Source organism: Equus przewalskii, chromosome 4 (assembly GCF_037783145.1).
Source record: "Equus przewalskii isolate Varuska chromosome 4, EquPr2, whole genome shotgun sequence".
Taxonomy (NCBI): Eukaryota; Metazoa; Chordata; class Mammalia; order Perissodactyla; family Equidae; genus Equus; species Equus przewalskii.
The window spans coordinates 69,758,944-69,780,809 of record NC_091834.1 but is presented as its reverse complement, the minus strand read 5'-3'; the positions used below and the strand labels follow the sequence as shown (position 1 = coordinate 69,780,809).

The 21,866-nt window shown below is 41.3% G+C and overlaps 1 protein-coding gene across 7 annotated transcripts in view; it reads left to right on the top strand.

Moving 5' to 3' along the window:
- The window catches only part of DOCK4 (dedicator of cytokinesis 4), a 435,939-nt gene extending 415,975 nt beyond the window's left edge, over positions 1 to 19,964 (top strand). For 2 of the 7 annotated variants that reach the window (XM_070617599.1, XM_070617598.1), the window contains 11 exons: positions 656 to 832; positions 1,594 to 1,677; positions 4,658 to 4,777; positions 5,129 to 5,250; positions 5,579 to 5,645; positions 6,729 to 6,810; positions 6,985 to 7,094; positions 8,818 to 8,890; positions 10,654 to 10,767; positions 13,506 to 13,567; positions 17,333 to 19,964. In XM_070617599.1, the coding sequence (XP_070473700.1) occupies positions 656 to 832; positions 1,594 to 1,677; positions 4,658 to 4,777; positions 5,129 to 5,250; positions 5,579 to 5,645; positions 6,729 to 6,810; positions 6,985 to 7,094; positions 8,818 to 8,890; positions 10,654 to 10,767; positions 13,506 to 13,567; positions 17,333 to 17,776 (1,455 nt within the window). In that variant the 3' untranslated portion in view covers positions 17,777 to 19,964. Of the gene's footprint in view, positions 1 to 655; positions 833 to 1,593; positions 1,678 to 4,657; positions 4,778 to 5,128; positions 5,251 to 5,578; positions 5,700 to 6,728; positions 6,811 to 6,984; positions 7,095 to 8,817; positions 8,891 to 10,653; positions 10,768 to 13,505; positions 13,568 to 17,332 lie in introns of all 7 variants that reach the window. The other 5 variants (XM_070617597.1, XM_070617596.1, XM_070617602.1 and 2 more) reach the window with 3 other exon arrangements.
- Positions 19,965 to 21,866: the final 1,902 nt, after the last annotated feature.

Genomic DNA, 21,866 nt, shown 5'->3' with positions numbered 1-21,866 from the left:
TTAGGTCCCCCATGCAACCCAGAATTTTTAAGTCATTATGATTCTGTTTGGCTCTCCTTCAACAAATAGATCCTGTGGCGTATATGATTATCTTATTTTCTATAACTCCCAACTGTGTGCCATCCTGTGCCACCTTATGGTGCTGTTATATATGCATATGGGGTCCATATGGGCATACGTCCCATCTTCCCAACTGGGCTGAAAGCTCCTTGACATCAGATCTGTAAATGCATCTTCATATCTCCCGTTAAGATGCTTACATTAAGAAAGCATCTAGAAAGTGATAATAATATGCAGGGTCCCTGAGTATTTAGCCCTTCAAAAGAAAAGAAAAACAAGTTTTAAAAGACATGAGATGCTTGGATTTTCTTTTAAGGATTAAATTGATTGTTGCAGTGCTAATATATAATTGATGACTGCTGATTATCTAAACCACATTTCAACCAATGGATATAATCACTTTCCCTTTCCAGACCTCATTATCGAAGAGGTAATTTGTCTTCCACATCCCTGTCTATTCTACTGATGGCCCTAGGTAGAGATATTGATGGGAGCCAAAGGGGAACAAAGATAATTCAGAACAGAGTAATCTACTTTATCTTTCTTCTCGAATGTCACAAAATCCAATATATACTTATGCTCATTTGCTTCTCAGGTAGAGATGAGTCCTCTGGAAAATGCAATCGAAGTGCTGGAAAATAAAAATCAGCAGCTGAAGACTCTGATTAGTCAGTGTCAGACAAGACAGATGCAGAATATTAATCCCCTGACCATGTGCCTGAATGGAGTTATAGATGCTGCAGTTAATGGTGGAGTTTCCAGGTATCAGGAGGTAAGGATTAGGCATTGTTTGAAAGTTTTCAGATGTGATTTCTTAGGGTCTTAGAAATATTTTTTTTTAAATCTGTACTCGCATCGTATTTTCTTAATATAAAATGTTATGTTAATACATAAACATGTTAGCATGCTGACATAGGGCTACAGCTGACACAGTTCTTTTTGTTAAATAAATAGAGCAAACGTAGTCATTTGTGATGCATACTTACACCATTTCCCAATATGTGATTTTTTTGAGGATAAAAATGTGTGAGTGTCTGTTCTTGGATGAATAAAAGCAGTAAGGGTATCAGGACTGTTTAACAAACGTCTTACCTGAAATCATTTCCCTGAGCGAAGAGGTTCATGGGCATGGAAAAGTCTGATCTTGTATAGAAGATACTTTAAGTGGACTTTTCATCTGCCCTCTGAGTTTTAAACAAAAAGGCACAATAGGTTGGAAGGTGAGGCCACCATCTTGGCCACACTGAATCTTAAGGCATTTTTAGGATATAATGCCATAAAGCTTATTGATTTAGATTTGCTGTTTGTTTGTTTTTCAAAAAATACTTATTATACAATTTATGATCTCCCTTTAACAATCTATTCCTTATATTCCCATCTGATCAGCTGCCCACACTACGAATTACTCCATCTGCCCTCTAAACGTTGTTTATAATGGTGTCATTTCTTTAAACATACCAGGTCATTAAAAACAACTATTTCACTTCCTTTGTGACTCTCTTGAAGTAAACTGACTATCCCTTCTCTTACTAGGCATTCTTTGTCAAAGAATATATCTTAAGCCACCCTGAAGATGGAGAGAAGATTGCACGGTTAAGAGAGCTGATGCTTGAGCAGGTAAGGGTCTGTCTCCCGCCCAGCCATGTGCTTGCCTGTCCAGAGCCCCAGCTACATGGTGATCTGCATTGGTGTAGAAATCAAGCTGGTGGAAGTGAAGGGTGACAGATTCACCAGTAATGTATCCCAACTTGCTGATTTCCACTTTTTGTTGCCACTTGGCTGCAAAAATAAATTTAACAATGAGTAGACTATGGCCGCCCCTTGTAACAAATAACTTCGTGTAGTCTCCTGGAATGTTCTTTGAACATTCTCTCCCAGGAGACTTGCTTGATGCCGACTTTTCACTCAAAATTTTGAGCTCAAATAAGTTCAGGCCAACTCCAGATAAATGAATGAGTGGATGAATGAATAAGATTCTTACTTAAATGTTGTAAGAAGGAAATGGGCAATCAATCGATTCTGCTTTAAAACAGTATCATGTTTTGCAGACTAAGCCTATAGATGATGTGATATGGACAAAACTAGATACAATCTAATCATTTTCTATTCCAAAGAAGCATAGTTTATTTTTATTTATTTGGTTCCATCAAGTATGAAGAACTGGAGTGAGTAATCTGTTGCCTGCTGTTTCCTATTGATAGCTCTTGGCCTGCAAATGGTTTGAAAACCTCTGAAGTAGGAGACATTATGGTTGGAAGTCTGGGTTAAATAGGAAATAGAGACATTTTATACCCGTGAGAAATAGAATATGGGTGATAAAATGTGACAGAAGCATCTCTTCCCACTTGATAATACCAAAGTTAATAAACACATAAAGCTTGCCCCTTTGGATTAGAAAATGATGAGGTTGTACCTGATTTTAGTTCATATTTTATGCTTTGTAGGCTCGGTCCACAGAACTTAATACGTGGCCATGGACAAGGGCCATGGCTGGAAGGGGGTCAGTTGTACAGCTTCTGGAAAAGAGAAAGGAGTTACTTGAGTTGACCTGCAAGGAAATAGAGAATAAGTTAAGTTCTCAGTGTGGCCCTGGGAGTGACGTAGAAACTAGAAGTGAGCCGTTTAGGTTATCTAATGCTTAAGATTATGGAATGATGTTAGCCTTTGTTGATTTTTAAAAATCTGTATTTAACCCAAGCACAGTCCCTTGTGAGTTTTTTGCCTCACCCCAGGGCTCTTACCTGCTATATTCAGTCTGACTGAATTCTTTCTCCAGAATTAAAATTAAAAAGGCCAAGAAACCTCTCAAGAAAAATAAAATCAGGGAAACTTTGTTTCCTCCACAGCCTACCTGTGTTCCTGGGGCCTTGTGGAAAGAGCCATGGCCTAGGAAATGTTGGCTCTCTATCATAGGACAAGCGGTACAAGTGACTGCCATGTGACCCTGGGCAAGTCACATCATTTTTGTGGGACCTTAGTAGTAGAGAGTTGGGCTAGCGAGGGCACCATCCTCATCTGGACTTCTTGAGGTGATTCAGATAACCCTACCTAGTAGACACAGAGATGCAGAAGTCAAAAAGGACTTGTTGCCCCAGCTGCTGGGAGTGGTGGCCCTCAACAGACAGCTTTGGCTCTCAGGTCCTTCAGGGATTGCCTCAGCCACAAAGAGCCACCTGACCCGAGATCAACACCTTCCTGGCTGGCCCACAGTCAGTGACTAAGGAGGAGATATAAAGCCTGACCACTTGGACCCAACACAGCCCAACTCTGACAGACCATTAAAAGGTCCAGAGCTCCCCTGGTGTCGGCAGAGGCTGACAGGACTGCCACGCAGCTCAACATTTTTTGTCAAATCCTGCTTCTGTCCCTCCCCTGAACAGGCAGTGATCCCAAGGGTATTCCCCCATAAACGTCCTAATCTCCATGTCAGAGTCTCCTTCTGGGAGAACCCAACCTACAACATTATTTGGGCAAAAGGGAGGTCATCAAACAACAAGTGTTTAAAATCAAGAAGACTGGAGGCTCCTACATGTAGGTTCAGCTCCTGCGTCCCTTCCACTCTCACATCACAGAGATCAGACGCTCCCTTTATGCCTCAAACACACACTCCCTCAAACTATTCCTTTCAAAGGTGTCCTTGATGTTTATTTCAAGATATTTTTATCTTTATGCAAATGTGCTGGCAGTAGGTGGGAGTGGCACAGTCCTGTCCCCTTAGGGAAGGTGCTAGATGCTCTAACCCCCTGAGGTCAGTCCTATTTGACCGGGCTTTCAGTCTTGAATCTTCACAAACTGTAAAGATAAAAGTTGTGATTTCTGATTTGCTTTCCTCCTAGTCTATGAAATTTGTTCTTTTGACCACTTTAGCATGGGGCATTTTATAAAATGTGAGACAGTTGCTACTCAAATCAAAGGAATTCAGCACTACTGAGAGTTGAAGAAAGGAAACGTGAATGTTTATGTTCATCTTTTTTGGGGTCCTCATGGCAGGAAACCTTTTTTTTTTTTAAAGTAGGAGCTGCTCTATGTTGTGTTATAATAAGTGAACAAGAATAATATTTTCTAACAAAAACAAGAAGCATAGCAACTATTATAGAATTCCTGTTCATTTTTTACTTCTTCCTTGACAGATTTGAAAAATCTGGGGGAAGTAGGGATGGGCACCCAAGAAACTGATGGAAGAAAGACAAGTAATGTGGAAAAGGGGGTGCCATCCAGAAAAGAGATCCGTTGGGGAACAGCTCCTGCCCCCATTCCCTGCCCCATCCTGGGAAACTCAAGAGGGGGCCAACGGCCACATAACTGTTTAAAAGGATTGTTGTTACAGATCTAAAATACATGGCAAGGAAACTTAGGGTAGTGGGAAAATCAAGTCTTCGGAATCAGCCCTAAATTCCAATCCCTATTGGTCTTTTACTACATGCAGGATTTTTCTGACCCTCAGTGTCCTCCCTGTAAGTTAAGGGTTGTTCCTATCTTGTCAGATTGAGAGGATTAGCAATAATGCATGCAAAATGTATGGTATGGTGCTTGATCCCTAGCAGGCACTTAGGGAGTTGCTCACTGATGTGGATTTTTTCCTTATGTTATTATCAAGGCACAGATTTTGGAATTTGGTTTGGCCGTGCATGAGAAGTTTGTGCCTCAAGATATGAGGCCCCTTCACAAAAAGCTGGTCGACCAGTTCTTTGTGATGAAGTCGAGCTTGGGGATACAGGTACGTACAGAGTGTCCATAGGGGGCAGTCTGACCACTGCCACTTGCTTTTTGTTAAAAGGATGATGATGAAGTATCCAATACTGACATCTTTTGGTTTTTCTACCAAACTGCACCTTTTTATCAGGGAGCCCTCAAATGTTAAAATTGCATTATCTTCTATTTTCCACACTCAACTTCTATGAAAACAAAAGAGTGAGAGAAACCTTAATAATACTGAGACTTATCTTAATAGCCCTATGTGAAGATTTCATGACGATTACAATGTGTATCTAATATACTAAAATATCTCACGAGTTACTTTGCCCATATAATTCCTCTTCTAAAATATTTTTCTTTACTGCATCTTTAGGAGTTCTCTGCTTGTATACAAGCCAGTCCAGTCCATTTTCCTAATGGAAGCCCTCGCGTGTGTAGAAACTCAGCACCTGCCTCTATGAGCCCAGATGGTACCAGGGTAATTCCTAGACGCAGGTAAGTCATATTCTGAATTACCTTACACTCTGGCATCCCCACAAGATGATCTGGAATGATTCTCTCATTCTTTATGGCACAATTTGTCAAACACGCTATTTCGTAATGAAATAATTAACCCGCGAGGCAGCTGCAGACATCTGCCACTGGTAAAACAGCAACAGCATGAGAAATAAATAAATAAACTCAAACATTTGATTATATTGAGGCAAACAGGAGACAACAAAATGGGATGTATATTTTTTCCTCAGGCTTTATACCATGCCAGCATGTGAGAAAGTATAATTCAGAGACTGAGTTAATGACCATGTTTTTTTCCCCGAAACAGCCCATTAAGTTACCCAGCTGTCAACCGATACTCTTCCTCCTCACTGTCCTCACAAGCTTCTGCTGAAGTAAGCAATATTACAGGGCAATCAGAAAGCTCTGATGAAGTCTTTAACATGCAGGTACTTGATTAGCTTTTTGTCTGGTCGTGTTGATTCCTTTTCTGTCTCGATCATGAGAGTTTCTGTTCAGTCTGCCGTGCTAAGGAACAGACCTACGAGCAAGAACTTGACTTAAGGACAGACCTTTAAACACTCTCATGGCTATCTTGGTCTCTGGAGTCTACAAAGATGCTCCTCTCAGAACTGTCCCATCCACTCTAAGAAGACATGAGCCAGCAATGGGAAAGCCCAGGCGAGCGGTGCGGGGGTTAGTTTTGAGACCTACCTCGGATGTGGTTCTTCAGTCCAGGACTCCTGGAGCATGTCGCCACATCCTACCTGCCTCTTAGCATTTCTAAGTGGCTTTTTTTCCTTAAGAATACAGGGTTTAGGGGTCCATTCTAAAAATCTCACTACTTTTGTACATATTGGGAAATTTCCATAATATAAAGTTTTTTATGAAAGTAGAACATATAGTTTTTAGGGATTTTAGAGTCAGTAAAAAAAAAAAGAGTTGTAACTCTTGCAACAAAAAAATTTTAGACACCACTAATAAAGAATTTATAATAATTCAGTAAGACTAAGCTGAAATCTTCCTCACCACTATCTTTGGAGAAGGGGCATAAGCCATATTACCAAATTCATGCTTTGAACACATTTTTGGAGAACATAAGAAGGTGTATTCCCTGCCTTTGAGAAGCACTCACCTGTTTACATGCCCTCGGCTGGGAGTCTTTCTGCTTGGACTTTAGAAAGAGGTGCACTGCTTCCTGGTCCCAAGTCACAGTATGTAGCTGAAACCAACACGAATGCATTCCTTTGGCAGGAGTCCAAATCTTGGATTCTTGATTAATTCAGACAGGCCTCCTTATCACTCTGAGTCAGTGAGATTTTTCTATATTTCTAAATGGCCTTTTGCTTTCTTTTTGTTTGTTTGTTTGTTTATTTATTGCTAATTTGAAAAAAAATGTCAGTGATCTTGTTTCAAACGCCTCAGTGTTGTCTGGAGCCTCTGAGCAGTGTGTGATAACAGCTCCCATGTATTTCCAGCCAAGTCCATCTACCTCAAGCTTGAGCTCTACTCACTCAGCTTCGCCTAATGTGACAAGTTCTGCTCCATCGAGTGCCAGAGGTCAGTGCCAGGGTGTGGGGTAGACTAAGGATGCTTAGAGAGCCTTCCAGCCCCCAGGAGCTGTGGCTTCAATTTCCTAAACTGTGGCCGCTGTCACAACACTCAAGCCCTCTCCCGCCAACAGGTCCAGCACCACCACCTCACTGATGATGCTTTCTTTCCTTCTCTTCCCAGCTTCTCCTTTGTTGTCTGACAAACACAAACATTCCAGAGAAAACTCTTGCCTGTCCCCAAGAGAGAGACCATGCAGTGCCATCTATCCAACACCTGTGGAGCCTTCTCAGGTAGTCCTTGCGGGATGGCGATACTAGAAAACAAGGAAAAGTCTGGAATTGCTTACATATCTCCGCAGAAACACGCTGTAGCTGCCAGAGGCACCCAGCTGTGACAGCAGGTCCTGGGAGACAACAGCTCCAGCTGGGTGAAGAGTGAACCTCTGTTCTGTGCCTCTTGTTAGGAATTGGTTTGAGCCCTATTTCTGATGCAGATACAGGGGTTGTTGCCTGGGCGGTAAAGCTGAGAGGAAAATTGGGAAATGATTTTACCCTCCTGGATCTGACTGCATTTCATGTTGCTACTTTACTTTAAACATTACCGGGGCTAATGGGGCGAATGAGCTGGGGTGTGTGTCTGTGTGTGTAGTAGAAATTTGGAGAAACTTCTCACATTAGCAAAAGACCCTTGAGGAGAAGCAAGGTCTGCCCGGCAGTCTTCCTTTTGGCCTCTGCCTAGTTTGAGAGAGCTGCAGTTGATTCCTTTGTGAGGTCCCCAAGGGTGCAGGGGCCATTTCCATTTGCCTTTGCCATTCTTCTCTAACGCATGGAGGGAGAAGCATTTGAGTCCTCGGCGTTCCCTGCGCTCCTCAGGAGTAAGGGAACACGGCCGTCACCTCCGGCCTGGACTTCGTTTTGAAGTGATCCCTTTTAGTCTGAGCAAGGGCCTGGCCCTCTGGGCACTTCAAGGGCTTTGAAGAGTGGTTTCAAAGTTGAAGATTCAAGAGTATCCCTGAGTTGTACCGATTATTGGGGAATAACTCAGGAGCAGAGAACAGTAGCTATTTATACTCCAGCTAATTTCTCTGTTTTTCTACACCATCCTGGCAGAAGTCTGTAGCTGCATCTGGAAATGGATGAGAGCGAGTGGGAATTGGCTTGATTGCTTTGTCTTTGCTGATTGTGTGATCTTCCAGGAAGTCCCAGGATACCTCATCTGCACAGCACTGGTGTCTCGCAGAAATTATAGCTGAGTGCGTTTGGCTGAACCAGCTCACCAGTTTCATTTCCCTTTGCCACTTGATGTTGCAAGGGAATTTCACAGTTTGTCCCATCTGCTCTTGGAGAGCATGTTGCCAGCATCGGGGCTCTGAGAGCCTTCCATGATTAGCCTCCCAAGTGTCCCACTTTTGGTAAAATTTGAAGCAGTGTGTATGTTGCCAAAACTTCAATAATACACATTGCCATGGCACACCTACTTTTAAGGACTCATGCTTTTTCTTTTAATATATTAGGTAGAACCATGTAAAACTGGCATTTTTGTGGGTTAAAAATTGTAGAATATTGTTGACCATTTCATACATTTTAACCTAATTTGGATTTAAAATGTGAAATCCATTCACTAGAGATTTTTTTTGCTAATATTTCTCCTTTAATTCTTATTTATTTGCATTTCATATTGCCAGTCTAGCCTTTATCTTTATAAAGAGCACCAGAGCTTCACTGCTAGTTATTATTTATTTTTCCCTACATTCTATTATGAAAACTTATTTACCATTTATATTTAAAATCTAATACAAACTTTCTAAACACTGTGTTCTCTTTCTCAAAATCCAAGGCTCTTCTCCCCTTTTTTCCTTAAATATAATTAAATTTTTTGTTCCTAGGTTCATCATACACCATATAAAAATTATTTTGAACAAAAAGTTTCAGTAATGAGATAATTATCTCGTTTTCTAAAAGGTTTCCCATGTCAGCATATCGCATCATAAAAATAGGCTGTTGTCCCTTCCAGAGGCTGCTGTTTAACCACATTGGAGACGGGGCCTTGCCACGCAGCGACCCAAATCTTTCTGCGCCTGAGAAAGGTGGGTGTAAAGCCAGCCCCTTCATCAGTCCTGGAATGTGTCAGGGGTTGTTTTGTTCTCATTTTCTCCAGTCTTCCATGTGTCTTTGTGGAAGGCAGGTCTCCAGATCTTTAATGATCAGGACTAATTTGCTCTTTAAGGGATTAATGAAGACAGTCATTCATGATGCATTCTTTAAAAACTGTTTTCTTGTAGGATTTAACAGCAGAATCTGAGCAAGTTAGGCACTCCTCTGTTCACTGGCTATGGGTGTCATTCAGCGAGTCACTGAGGCAATTCCCGCGCTTCCTGAAGCAAATTTTGCCAATTAGGCTACTTGTTCAGCACCGTGGAAACAGCACCTTCCCAGATTGATTCCCTGGTCCCACCCTTCATCTCCCTTACAAAGCTCATTCTGCCAGCTCATCTGTTGTTTGTGGTGACTCAAATACTACTTAAGAGTTGCAATCCAGTGCAAAATGGAGTGTGCCCTGCTGCAAGGTCACACAAAAAATGAGAAACAAACACGCGCATAGCTGTTAATAGCCAGTTAGCATCAGTCTGTGCAACACAGCGGAAGATGCAGAGCAGACTAAATGTGACTTCCTCAGCTGGGGGTGGGGGGCTTGCAGCAAGTCACCCGTTTGCCTCTCTTGGGGTCAAGCCTCAAAATTCGGAGCCGTCCCACGAGCCAATGAATCAAGAGTCACTAACGAAATGTCCCCATAAAGTGCGCTTTAATTGCCCTCATTTAGAACTAGACTGTATTGTCATTTGAGTACACCAATAAGTTAACATTAAAACTTTCCTTGGGAGATCAAAATTAGCAAGACCCTGGCCAAAATTATTTTAGAACACAAATTCTGCTTTAATGTTACAAGTCAAATACTGATCTTTGTCCAGAGAACTTAAGAATGGGGTATTTTTATCACCCCTCTACCAAAGAAAACCACAAGGCACATTTAAGAGGAACAGAGAAAAAGGATTCTAAGAGTGGTAATTCCATCCCATTAAATGAATGCCATGCTTTAAAGAATGGTAAAATGTTGAAATCCTAGACATGTCCATCAGGTGGCAGTGTCTGTACAGGGAGCAGGCCACGGCCACCTGCAACACTTGCTCTTGTAAAACTCATTGCATAGTGGCTATTTATAACCTTGTGTGTCTTGCCCTTGTTCCTAACAGGGTTGTTCCATGTTTCTGCATCTTACTGAAGCATGGAACAGGCAAATTACAGAAAAGGAATAAGACTGTCAGTATTCCAAATTTTTCTTTTAGGACGTATTTCAGTATAATCCAATGATTTCAGGAACAAGGGTCTTTTCCTCAAAGAGTTGATCAACAGCACACTGTAGAGTGGCTAGTCCATCCCAATAATTCTGCCAAACAGTTGAAATATTAGCATGTCATTGCCTTCCTCCTTTTTGGGTGCCCCTTGTCCAGAAATTTCCACTAAAAAACAAGTTTTAAAATAATGACTATATCTCCATCTGTTACCCACATCTAGATGCATTTGTCATTCTCAACATTTCTAGTCTAGTGTAGAGATCTGTAGTTCTGCTTCACTGCTCGAGGGAAATAAAGAGACGTGCTGTCACCCAGTTAAATGTCAACTATAACTGTGAGGTAGGCAATTAAATAAAGCTTTAGTAGTTAGGTTTCCTGGCTTTTTTTTAAATCCAGTTATTATTTTTTTTTATTCTGGATAATTCTTTCTTTTAAGATCTCAAGCGTTTGAAGGGCAGAGTGGACCATGTGTTTTTAGCTGTGTTATTCCCTTCCAGCTGTGAATCCCACCCCTAGCAGCTGGAGCCTGGACAGTGGGAAAGAAGCCAAGAACATGTCGGATAGTGGGAAGCTTATCTCTCCCCCTGTCCCTCCAAGACCCACACAGACTGGTGGGTATTTGAAGCATTTGAACAATCACTTTTATCAGATAACTTTTATTGACTACTTCAGTTTGTCGTGAATTCCTCAGAGAAAGGTAGGCATTTTGGTGTTTGAGGTAAAAACCTTAGTAACTGCATAATTCATTTCCAGTGTTGTCCCTTTTTCCTGAGCTTCTGGTACACGAAGTCAAACAGTCCTCCGTTCCTAATAAACCCCACAGACAGATTTTGTAGAATGTTCTCCTCCAAGGCACCATCTCAAAATGTGGGGAGGTATCCTAACCTTGCTAAGCCACTAGCATTTTCTCTGTGCTTCGCTTTACCCACCTCATTCTTATGCTAACTCAGCCACTTTGTTCAGTCTTATTTGGGGCTCATGTAAGGGTTTAAGGTTGCCCCTAAATAGGAATTGACTAACTGTAACTTTAATAGGCTTGTGGGGACCAACTAGCGTTGTATCCATAGCTATCTGTTGCTTAGAGAGATCTGTTTTCAAGACTCCTGTTTCTCAAAGGGTTGGTTCAGGGCATTGCCTCCCCTGGGGGAGTGGTTTAAGAAGCAAATTCTTGGGCCTAATCTCAGACTACTGAATCAGAATTTCAGTATTTCTGGCGTAAGACCTTAGAATCTGTATTTTACTAACCCTTTCTAGATTTTGAGAGCCACTGAAAATTATTCTTAAGAAACTTCCTTTGTGAGTTTTAGCAATAACAGGCCCCTTCCTCCTGAACAAGCTATTTGCTTGGTGACCTAAGTAGGGTGCAGTCTTTAAGAGGAACCTGACCTACTTTACTGACTCTACCTATCCTGGTGGTGGGGAGAGTCTTTTCAACACTTACCTATGTCTAGAGTAGCTTTGAAGCTTCACAAATATAACTGGCCTTAGGCAAGAGACAAGATGACACTATTCCTTCATGGATTTTTTCTGGGTTGATCATGTTTCATTGGCTGTGTTTTAGTATCTCATCTTTTTTTTTCCCCTTAAACTAAGAAAAGTAAACTGACTTTCCCTCTTTTTAAAGTAAACTATGTTACCCAGTTTGTTCCATACTTACCAAAGCTAGAAGTCACCAACAGGTTTTGAAAGGCATGTGAAATCTTTAAACAAAACAGGAAATAACTTTAGGCTTAATTGATAGTCTGCATTAGTGAGACCATGGAAGATGAAGACTCATCAACCAAGAATGTGTATTTTATTCATGATGTACATATATTCAGGCACTCTCCAGTTAAACCTAGTTGTGTCCCTAAAGTTGGGAACTTGAAAAGCATTTTCTAAGGAACAGTAATATTGGTGGTTCGGTTCCTAGGCCAAGTCAAACTTGTAGACAAGGATACTGATAGAATTATTTTAGGTCTCTGGGGGAGAATGCCTTTCTAGAGAAACATCTCTGTGAACACACAGTGGGTGCAGGGGCTGCTGTGGAGTTCACAGTGGTGGTGTCAGTGAACGCCTGAGTCAAGAGGAAGAGGGGAGGGCCCCAAGCAACAGTAAATCTTACAGTTCCCAATCAGGATTGGCTTCTCTATACATACGTGATTTCCCTCCGTAATCAACACCCACGACTGATGGGATAGAACTAACACTGGTGTTGGAACATGACACACACTGACAGCATGCCCTAGCATGCAAGAGGGAGACTGCACAACCCCACAGTGTGATATTGGACCCTTCTCCCTGATCCCTTAAGACCCAGAGCATGCAGATGACCTCACCTCTCCCAAGTTAACGTGGCAGGGCTGCCTTCCCTTCTGCACTGATTGCTTTCATGGTCTGTCCTCATGTCATCGTCTGTGGTCACTGTTGGGGGGATCTGTAACTGTCTGTCTTTCTTTCAGCCTTTCTGTAGTTTTCTTAAGAGTTACAAACCTCACTGTGACAGCTGGGAGAATGGCAGCTCATCACAGAGCAATAAACCCTGAACTCACTGAAACCTGTGTAGGTGGAATTGGGAAATCTGGCTGACGCTTCAGTGTTGACTGTGTCACAGCAGGCTCTTAGAGTGCATGGCGATGCTTCAGAGAGCTGGATTTGTTCCACAAGCAGACACACAAAACAGTGCCATCACATATGCTGTGTCCCAGGTGTAGGACTTGAAAATCTAGTGGGAGAAACAGAGAGAGAGCTCTTCTTTGCCATGATGATGAAATCCATGGAGTACCAGCCCCGAGGACAAGGGAACACCTGAGTACAGGCATTAGGGGGAGAGGTGGAAAACTTCTCACCTCTCCTATGGATGTGGCCAAGGGTTTTCTGTCTGTTTGGGGAATATTGGGGATGTGAAAGGGAGGCTTGTATAAATGTATTCCCATGGATCTATTCTAAGCTGACTAGGTGACCTTGATCTTCCCGTTGCTCAGGCCAAAGTTGCCTAGGCTGTTTTCTGAGGACTGCTCCCTGGCACCTCCCACCTAAAAGCACCTTTTGAAATAGATCAAGCAGTGCAGAAGCATCTGAACTTTGGGGAGATGGAAGGGACACTGGACTAGTTTGGGGCCCTGTCACATTGGTTAAAGCATCATGTATGCTCTGGTGACTTTTCCCTGATTATCCCATGTCTGGGTGCTGCCATCCTTTGAGAGGAATCTGTTTTGGACAGGCATCATTTAGATTCTCCCCCTCGCCCCCTTGCCTAGGAGATCCTTATGCACTGCATCATCTGTATGGGTTTATACACACAGAGGGTATCTGCAGATAGTCAACCATCTGGTTTTTCCTAATTGAAATGATCTCTCTTTGTTTACAGCTTCACCAGCAAGACACACGACACCAGTATCCCCCTCACCTGCCGGGCGATCTCCATTGAAGGTACAGGCCTTTCTTTAGACTGAGGCTAAATGTACTGGCCCCACGTTCCTTTTTTCCGAGACTCATCCCCGGTGCATCAGTGAGGGGCTTTCATTTGCACAGACCAGGCAAAGAGCACATGAAGAAGGGGTAGAAGAGGATGGGGAGCAAACAACACTAGGCTTTCCCTTTAGGGAGCCTTCTCTGGGAATGTAGCCATTTGTTCTAAGATTATTAGCCCCATTCTCCAAATGGTGGCAATGAGAATGTACAGACCAAAAATTAGGAAAGAAATATGGCCCCAGAGTATCTCCCAGGACGTTTTCGGCCTGGTCTTTTGGTTTAAGAGACATCCCAAAACAAATCACTTCAATTGAAAAACATCAATAATCAAGATCTACTTAGTATTCTCCTGTGCCTTTTTGCCTTTAGGGTAAGCCTCACTCGTTTTGACAAAGCTGAACCCAACTTTTTCTCTTTGAATATTTTAGAGAATAAGTAAAGCTTTCATTTATATTCAAAATACATGCTTCATGGGGCGGGCCCCATGGCCAAGTGGTTAAAGTTCCATGTGCTCTGCTTCGGCTGCCCGGGTTCGCAGGTTCGGACCTGGGCGCAGACCTACTCCACTCACTGGACATGCTGTGGAAGCATCCTGCATGCAAAAAATAGAGGAAGATTGGCACCAGTGTTAGTTCAGGGCTAATCTTCCTCAAGCCAAAAAAAAAAAAGGAAGCTTGGCAATGTATGTTAGCTCAGGACAAATCTTCCTCACCAAAAAAACAAAAACCATACTTGATAATAAAAAACAAAGCAGTAAAATGAATTAAAAAATTCTGGGGAACAAACTGGAAAGCTTTAAAGGTGAGACATTTGAATTAGTGTGTAGACGTAGGCTAGTTAACATCTCTAAACATACAAACTTCCTCATGAAGGTAAAGAATAATATTTAGTCTCTATCCAAATTGAATCAGACTGGCCGCAAGGATTGTCATACCTATAGATGTTGGTGTTCAGAGCTACCGCACCAGAGGCAAAGATGAGGTTGAAGTGAGCATTGAAAGAATGATTTTGTACCCAAGTGACTTAGGATTTACATGCTCCATGTCCTTTTGTTGATGAGATATTTCCAGCTAATGTGAAAGAAAAAGACAAATTACCTTCTACAAACACAAGAGGGGCAGGTCGTGATCTGATACATCTGTGGTGCTAAGGATAGTTGCTGACAGAAATTGAGAATCTGGAAAACAAAGCCAAAAAGATGGAGAAATATGCAAAGAAGTGTGATTTCATTTGCATTGCCAACGTTTCTGATGTAGAAATTTGCTGGTGAGTGCAAATTACTTGCTAGTTTTGTTGTCATTCTGCAGTGCAGCCGTTAAACATAAAGTATGTGCGACTGCATTCGCTGTGGTGGCCACGGGCTGTCATCTTGATGTGATGGGAAGGAAGGCAACGTGGTGTTTCTGCAGCTTTACATTTACCTGTACTCGCAAAGAGCCCCCGCATCTTTCTATGGAATTAATATCTGCATTTTTCAACTTGATTTTGCAGAGTAGTAATACGATGATAAGAGTCTTGGAGATTGATTCTTTAAAAATAAAAAGAACTGAAGGGATGAAAATGTTCAAGTAGCTACAAAATAGTCCTAGTTAGCAAGGTGGTGTATACCATCTCCCTGCAGACCTGCGTATGTTCTTACTGGCCAGATGCAGCCTTGTAGCTACAGCTTTACAAACAGAATTTGAAGAGAAAGTGGATGGAACATCGGTGTTGTAACTCCTGGGTTTCATTAGAGGGCACACTGCTACCAAGTTACTGACTTTGCTGTGATTAGAATGCAGCGTTGCTGCCTTAACTGAGAGTTTTGTCAGCAATTACATGATGGAGTTAACCCTGTGGAGAAGACTGAGCTTACATGCCTGATTTTGAACTTGGAGTCTCATTTTTGACAAAAACAGCAGGGAATTTAGATTTTCTTTTCTTTTTTTTTTAAAGAGTGGCACCTGAGCTAACAACTGTTGCCAATCTTTTTTTTTTTTTCTATCTGCTTTTTCTCCCCAAATCCCCCCCAGTATATAGTTGTGTATTTTAGTTGTGGGTCCTTTTAGTTGTAGTACGTGGGACACCACCTCAACGTGGCCTGATGAGCAGTGCCATGTCCAAGCCCAGGATCCGAACCAGAGAAACCCTGGGCTGCCATAGCAGAGCGCACGAACTTACCCACTTGGCCACGGGGCCAGCCCTTAGATCTCTTAACTGGCCATGCTTAATTTTAGGCTCTTGCTAAATGAAAGGATTTGTGTCTACCAGTATTAATTTGTTGAAAAAGAGATCAAGGTAAAGTTCATCTAGGACAACATTTCTCAAAGTGTGTTCCATAGAACATTAAAGTTTGATAGGCCGTTATGTGATAAACAGGAAAATGGTCTACGGTCAAGTAAGTTTAGAAAACACTGGGCTGAACGAAGTCATTTAGGTTTCTTTACTGTAAGACTTTTACATGTGAATATGCTTTGAATATACTCAAGGAGTATGTAGTATGCAGCATTTCCCAGCAGAACCCTCTTTTCTCAGAACATCTCTTAGGACTTGTTTTCTTTAGGAAACCAGTTGGGGAAGTAGCAAATTCAGATGCCAGCGAGCTAACATAAATGAGTGAAGGAGGTAGGCAGAATACTATATGGACGGGTGGGGAGGAATTCATGCTCCCTCTAAAGGGAACAGCCCCTGCACAGCTTCAAAAGATTATTTCCATTAAGAGAATGTGAGCCATTGTTGCTAGAACTGCCAGTTCTTTACGAAATGCTAGAAATCTGGAGTTTTTGGGGAAATCTTCCTGTTTAAACCTGACTTAGCAACTAAGTTTTTAAAAACGCTGCAGATGAAGCAGCTCATATCTCAAGCTAGAGCCTGAGGGCCGCCAGTGTGCAGCGTCAGCTCAGGAGTCGGCGCTGGGACAGAGTAATCAAATGCAGGCCCGCGGTGCCTCTCATTCCTCCTGAGCTCTCTGGTGGGAGTCCGGCCTGCTTGTCAAGCTGCCCTGCGTCCTGCCATCCTGTCCTACCGTTCTGAGCTCATGCCCTGCTGAGCTAGAAAGGGGAAATGGCACCCTCAGAGTTTTTCTTTTTTTTTTTTCTTTTTGCCAGTTCCCTATCTTTCAAATTATGAGACTAATTCTATGCCTCTGAATTTCCTTTCTGATTACTTTTATCTTCTATCCTGAAAATAAGAAGGAGGCAGTGAGGTGGAGTGACTGAATGGTGGGCCTGGCAGATAAATGCCTGACGTATATGTTCAGTGCTGAGAATGACAACACTCAAATTTGAGTCTGGGTGTTTGTGTTGGTCCCTCATGGCTGCCGTAACAAAACACCCCAGACTGGGCAGCTTAAACAACAGAAATTTATCTTTTCACAGTTGTGGAGGCTACAAGTCCAAGACCAAGATGTCCGCTGGGCTTAGTTTCTCCGGAGGCCTCTCTCCTTGGCTTATAGAAGGCCACATTCTCCTTCTGTCTTCAGGGGGTCTTATCTCTGTGTGCAGGCATCTTTGGTATCTCTGTATGCAAATTTCCTTTTCTTCTAAGGACATCAATCATATCAGATTAGGGTCCACCCAAAAAGCCTCATTTTCACATAACCACCTCTGTAAAAGCCCTGCCTCCAAATACAGTCACGTTCTGAGGTACTAGGGGTTGGGGCTTCAATGTATGAATTTGGGGGGATGCGGTTCAGCCCATCACAGTGTTCCTGACTCTGCTGTCTCCCTTTTTCCGCTTGCGCAGGGCTCTGTGCAATCCTTCACCCCATCTCCCGTGGAGTATCACTCCCCAGGACTGAGCTCCAACTCCCCGGTCTTGTCGGGCAGCTACAGCAGTGGGATTTCTTCTCTCAGCCGGTGTAGCACGTCGGAAACCTCAGGCTTTGAAAATCAGGTGAATGACCCGTCGGCGCCAGGGCCGGGGCCGGGGCCGTGCTACAGCGGGCCGGAGGAGCCGGTGCGCAAGGAGAGCAAGACGCCGCCACCCTACAGCGTCTACGAGCGGACTCTGCGGCGCCCGGTCCCGCTACCTCACAGCCTGTCCATTCCCGTCCCCCCCACTGCCGAGCCGCCCGCCTTGCCCCCCAAGCCGCTGGCGGCGCGATCGAGCCACCTGGAGAATGGGACCCGGAGGACTGACCCCGCGCCACGGCCCAGGCCCCTGCCACGGAAGGTCTCGCAGTTATGAGTCACTTTTCTGTTCACCTGCGATGAATTCTTTGCCGTTTACAGGAGAATAAGAAGTATGATAAGATATTTAGTGTAGGCACTTTAATAACGTACTCAGATTTGTCTTTAAATGGAATTAAAACTTGCTTATTAATATAATGTTGCACAATATTAAGTTACTGATCTAAAGCACCAGATGTTATATGAAGTATGGCTGAGTTTCATTAAAACGTTTCTCATTTGAAAGTGGTAAATAATGATGAAGACTCCTTTTGTATCTTTTTATGTTCCCTTTTTTTACATAGTTTAATCTTAAAAACAATATTGTCAAACAATACGATGCGTGATAATGTTGTATACTTTTTACTGAATACTTGATACTCTGAGAAAGCTTATTAAGTCATTGCACATCCTAACATAACGGTCTTTACTGCAGAAGACATCTGTAAATAAGGTGAGATTTCTGGCTCTTTCCATGAGCAGACTGATCAGTGCACATCATCAGAATTAAAAGTTGAAGCAGGCTAGTTAGACAAAATAGTTAAGGGGTTGCAAGGATTGAGACCGGAAGTTGTTTTGTTCTTGAAACAGAATACTTCTTAAGTTTGCTTTTGACATTTGACAGCTGTCTACATTCTTAAAACTCTACTTTGTGAATTGGTTGGTAAATCCTTTAGTACTCTGACACCATAGTATCTACTGTATTTCTTTTTAAGGTGCAATTTACTTTCAGAGTTCCAATCGGGTAGATTAAGCAAACGACCCCAGAAATGTTTACTTGAATCTTGTGCTTCCTTACTTGATAGTTTCCTCTACCACATTTGTCATTGAAGAAGAGCAGATGTTCATGTATTAAACAGGCACAAATTAATGTGTCCCGTTAACAAGAATTCAGGAATCAATACAGGACAGTATTAAATCAATAGTGTAAATGAAGATAAAAACCTTTGAGAAAATATATTAGCATGATTAAATGGCAAAAGGACTTTAAAAAGCCAAGGGCATTAACTTTCAGTCCTGCACAAAATAAAAAATTCCTCACAACTCTCCATTCTTACCAGTGGAGCTTGTCTTCTTAGCTGATCCTGTTGTCCTTTTGTTGAAGGATGATGGCTGTGGACGGCTCTGGCTTAAATATTGCAACATAGCATCTTAGATCTAGATAGGGATGCGAATGCCACAGTTGTAGGAGTGTGAAAAAAAGCACCTTGTATGTAGTAATGTATTTTGTATCTTTGTTTTTTCTTTTACTGACTGTTTATAACACTCAATTGACAATAGATATGAACTGTATTTTAAATCATACTGTTAAATATTTTCCCTCTTTTGTTGGGAAGCTCATTGTAGTTTAACTGTGTTTGTTTTGTTGATAGCTTACCTGGAAGGCAGTGACCACTTTTTTATATTCCCTTATGAAACCATTCAGCAGGTATACGCTGTTGAGGCTGGTTATAGAGGTTTTCTATAATAAATGTTCAAGTATTTTTGTACATAACTGGTTAATTTTAATAAGAGATACCATTATGTGTAAAAAAAAGTAAAAATAAAAGCAAACAGTTGAGGATGCAGTATGATTGTTATTATAATTATGCCAAATACTTTATGTATGGAAAAAGAATATTTGTACATATGTGCTTTTAACAATAATTCTGCCATATTGACTACAATTTTGAATGTCAGAAAAATTAATATATGTTAAAATATTTATGTTTAGTGAAAGTATTCATAATTGAGAAAAGGAACATATGAATTTTAGCTTTGTATCTTGCAAGTTTTGCAGTTGGAAATTTCTTGAACTAGCTTTTGCTTTTGATGATAACACTTTGTGTTTGTAATCACATCCTTTAAAAAAAGTATATGTATAAATATATATATAGGAAGCTCCATATTCCTGTTGCTTTAAAGAGATGAAGCCTTCCATTTAAATAAGGTGACATGCATAAGATAACAAAGCTTCTTTGATTTCCTTTTCCTCTGTAATTTAATAGATTTGTTGACTAGTGCTTGGGCACAGTATAAATCAGTGTTATTTGCTCTTGAAGCCATTTTTTAAAAAAATTTTGGCAATGAACAGTTAAATTTATCATGTGCTTGTATTTCTGAAGCAGCTACATAGCAGACAACTTCAAGAGATTCTGTTAGCTCAGATGTTCATATTGGTTGCTGCTGAATGGTAAATATTAAATAAAATTACCTGATTAATCTTAGCGTTTCTGTCTTTATTCCTTTCATCGGTGTGTCTTTACCTGGAGCAGAAGCTGTGTAAATCTCCTGGTTGTGTCATACTGAAATTTCCAGACTTCTTTGTTGATAGATCCTGTTTTTTGGTGTTATGCCTTGATTGATGTACTTCTCCCTACAAAGTTTATTGATGCCCTAGAGAAAAAAAGTTGAGAAGGTAACATTTACCTGAGTGGCTTTTAATTGGCCTAACCAGAGCCCATTTTAACAAGTCAAGCCATCAAAGTTTGTTTGCATTAGAAAACTTGACACAAAACAGCTAACTGCCAGGGGTATGAAGGTGTACCTGAGTGTCGCCTTTGTCAGCTGTGACAAACTATCCACATGCCAGCTTTTCTCCCTGATTTTCATAAAATGATAGGAAATATATTTGACAAACTCTGCCAAACCCATTGACTACAAAATTTCTGTCAGTAAAGCCTGGCTTTTAATTTTGTGAGACGCATCTATGCTATGTTAGGTCGACAACATTTATGTAACTCAGTGCTAAGCAAGCCATTGTCTAAAGCCTCTGTCCCATTAAAGACCCAAAACCCATTTAAAGGCCATAGTCAGTGTCCTTATGATTGTTTCTCAACATTAAGTGATTTTAGAGCATTTTTGGATCATTTTCATTACAACAGAGCCCATAAGTATTTTGATTCTACAAGCATAATTACAATATGAACAGCTCTGCTTCCTACCTAAGCAGTCTTCTCTTTAGACTGTTATTGATTGTTGTACAAAGCACAACAAAGAGAATAACAAGTTGCATAGCTTTGCCTTTCTTTGATCTTTACACATTAAAAGGCGGCTTGTACCAAAATGAGTTTTTAGATATTGATTGAAATAAGCCTTGCCCTCATTACATAAGAATACCTTTAAAAAGGCTTGAAAAGTTGACAGAATACCAATCCCCTAACAGAACTGTTCTTATTTTTACATATTCCTTTTGTCTTTTTCTAGCTGTATATATTGCATAGTTTTTCTGTATTGTTGGATGCTGGTTTTCCAAGTATCACCAACACGATATGCTAATAAGACAGGGCTGCATTTACCGCTCATTGCCCTAAGGGAGAGCTCCATCTCAGCAGAGCTTGGGTGGTGTCTCAGAGCAGGGGAGGGCAAGCCCAGATTTTATTGAAATCTTGGAGTTTTGTTAAACTGGGTCTTTCAATGAGCAGGCGTTGTTTAAGATTGAGTAAAGATCATGATATAATTGTTCAGATTTGGTGGAAACATTAAGGCAAGGATTTTGAGTTGAGGGGTTCAAAGAGTCTTAGGACATCATAAACTCAGTTGATACTTCCTATTGATGATTTGATGGATCTATAGAGAAATTCCTGTTATGAACAATAAATTTATTTCCTGGCCAAGAGACTCTTGGAAGAGTAAAGTTATGCTAATGAACATGGGAATAGTGAAGTCATATTCATGGAGGCATAAGTTGAATAGGGTAGATGGTTTCAGTTCTCAACGTGTATGTTTTACATAGTTGTAATCACAGTGTACCTGGACATACTATCCTTATTTTTTGTTTAACATTATAGCAAGTATTTATTTTCATATTATTACATGTATGTAAAAAGCAAAATATATATCCCACAATTTATTTAGCTATTACCCTGTTAACGGACATTATATCGTTTCCATTTTTTCGCTTCTACAAATAACACCACTGTGACTATTCTTACACGTTCTTACAGATTTTTCCATGTTTTGGATTATTTCTTTAAAATGGATTCCAAGACTGAAATTGGAAAGGCAAAGGAATGATGTTCTTTTGCATATTGGCAAATTATTTCCCAAAAGTGTTGTACCAATTTTAGTGCCACCAGCAATATTTTTCCAAGATTGGATATTGATGTAGTGTTTTTTGCTACATGGGA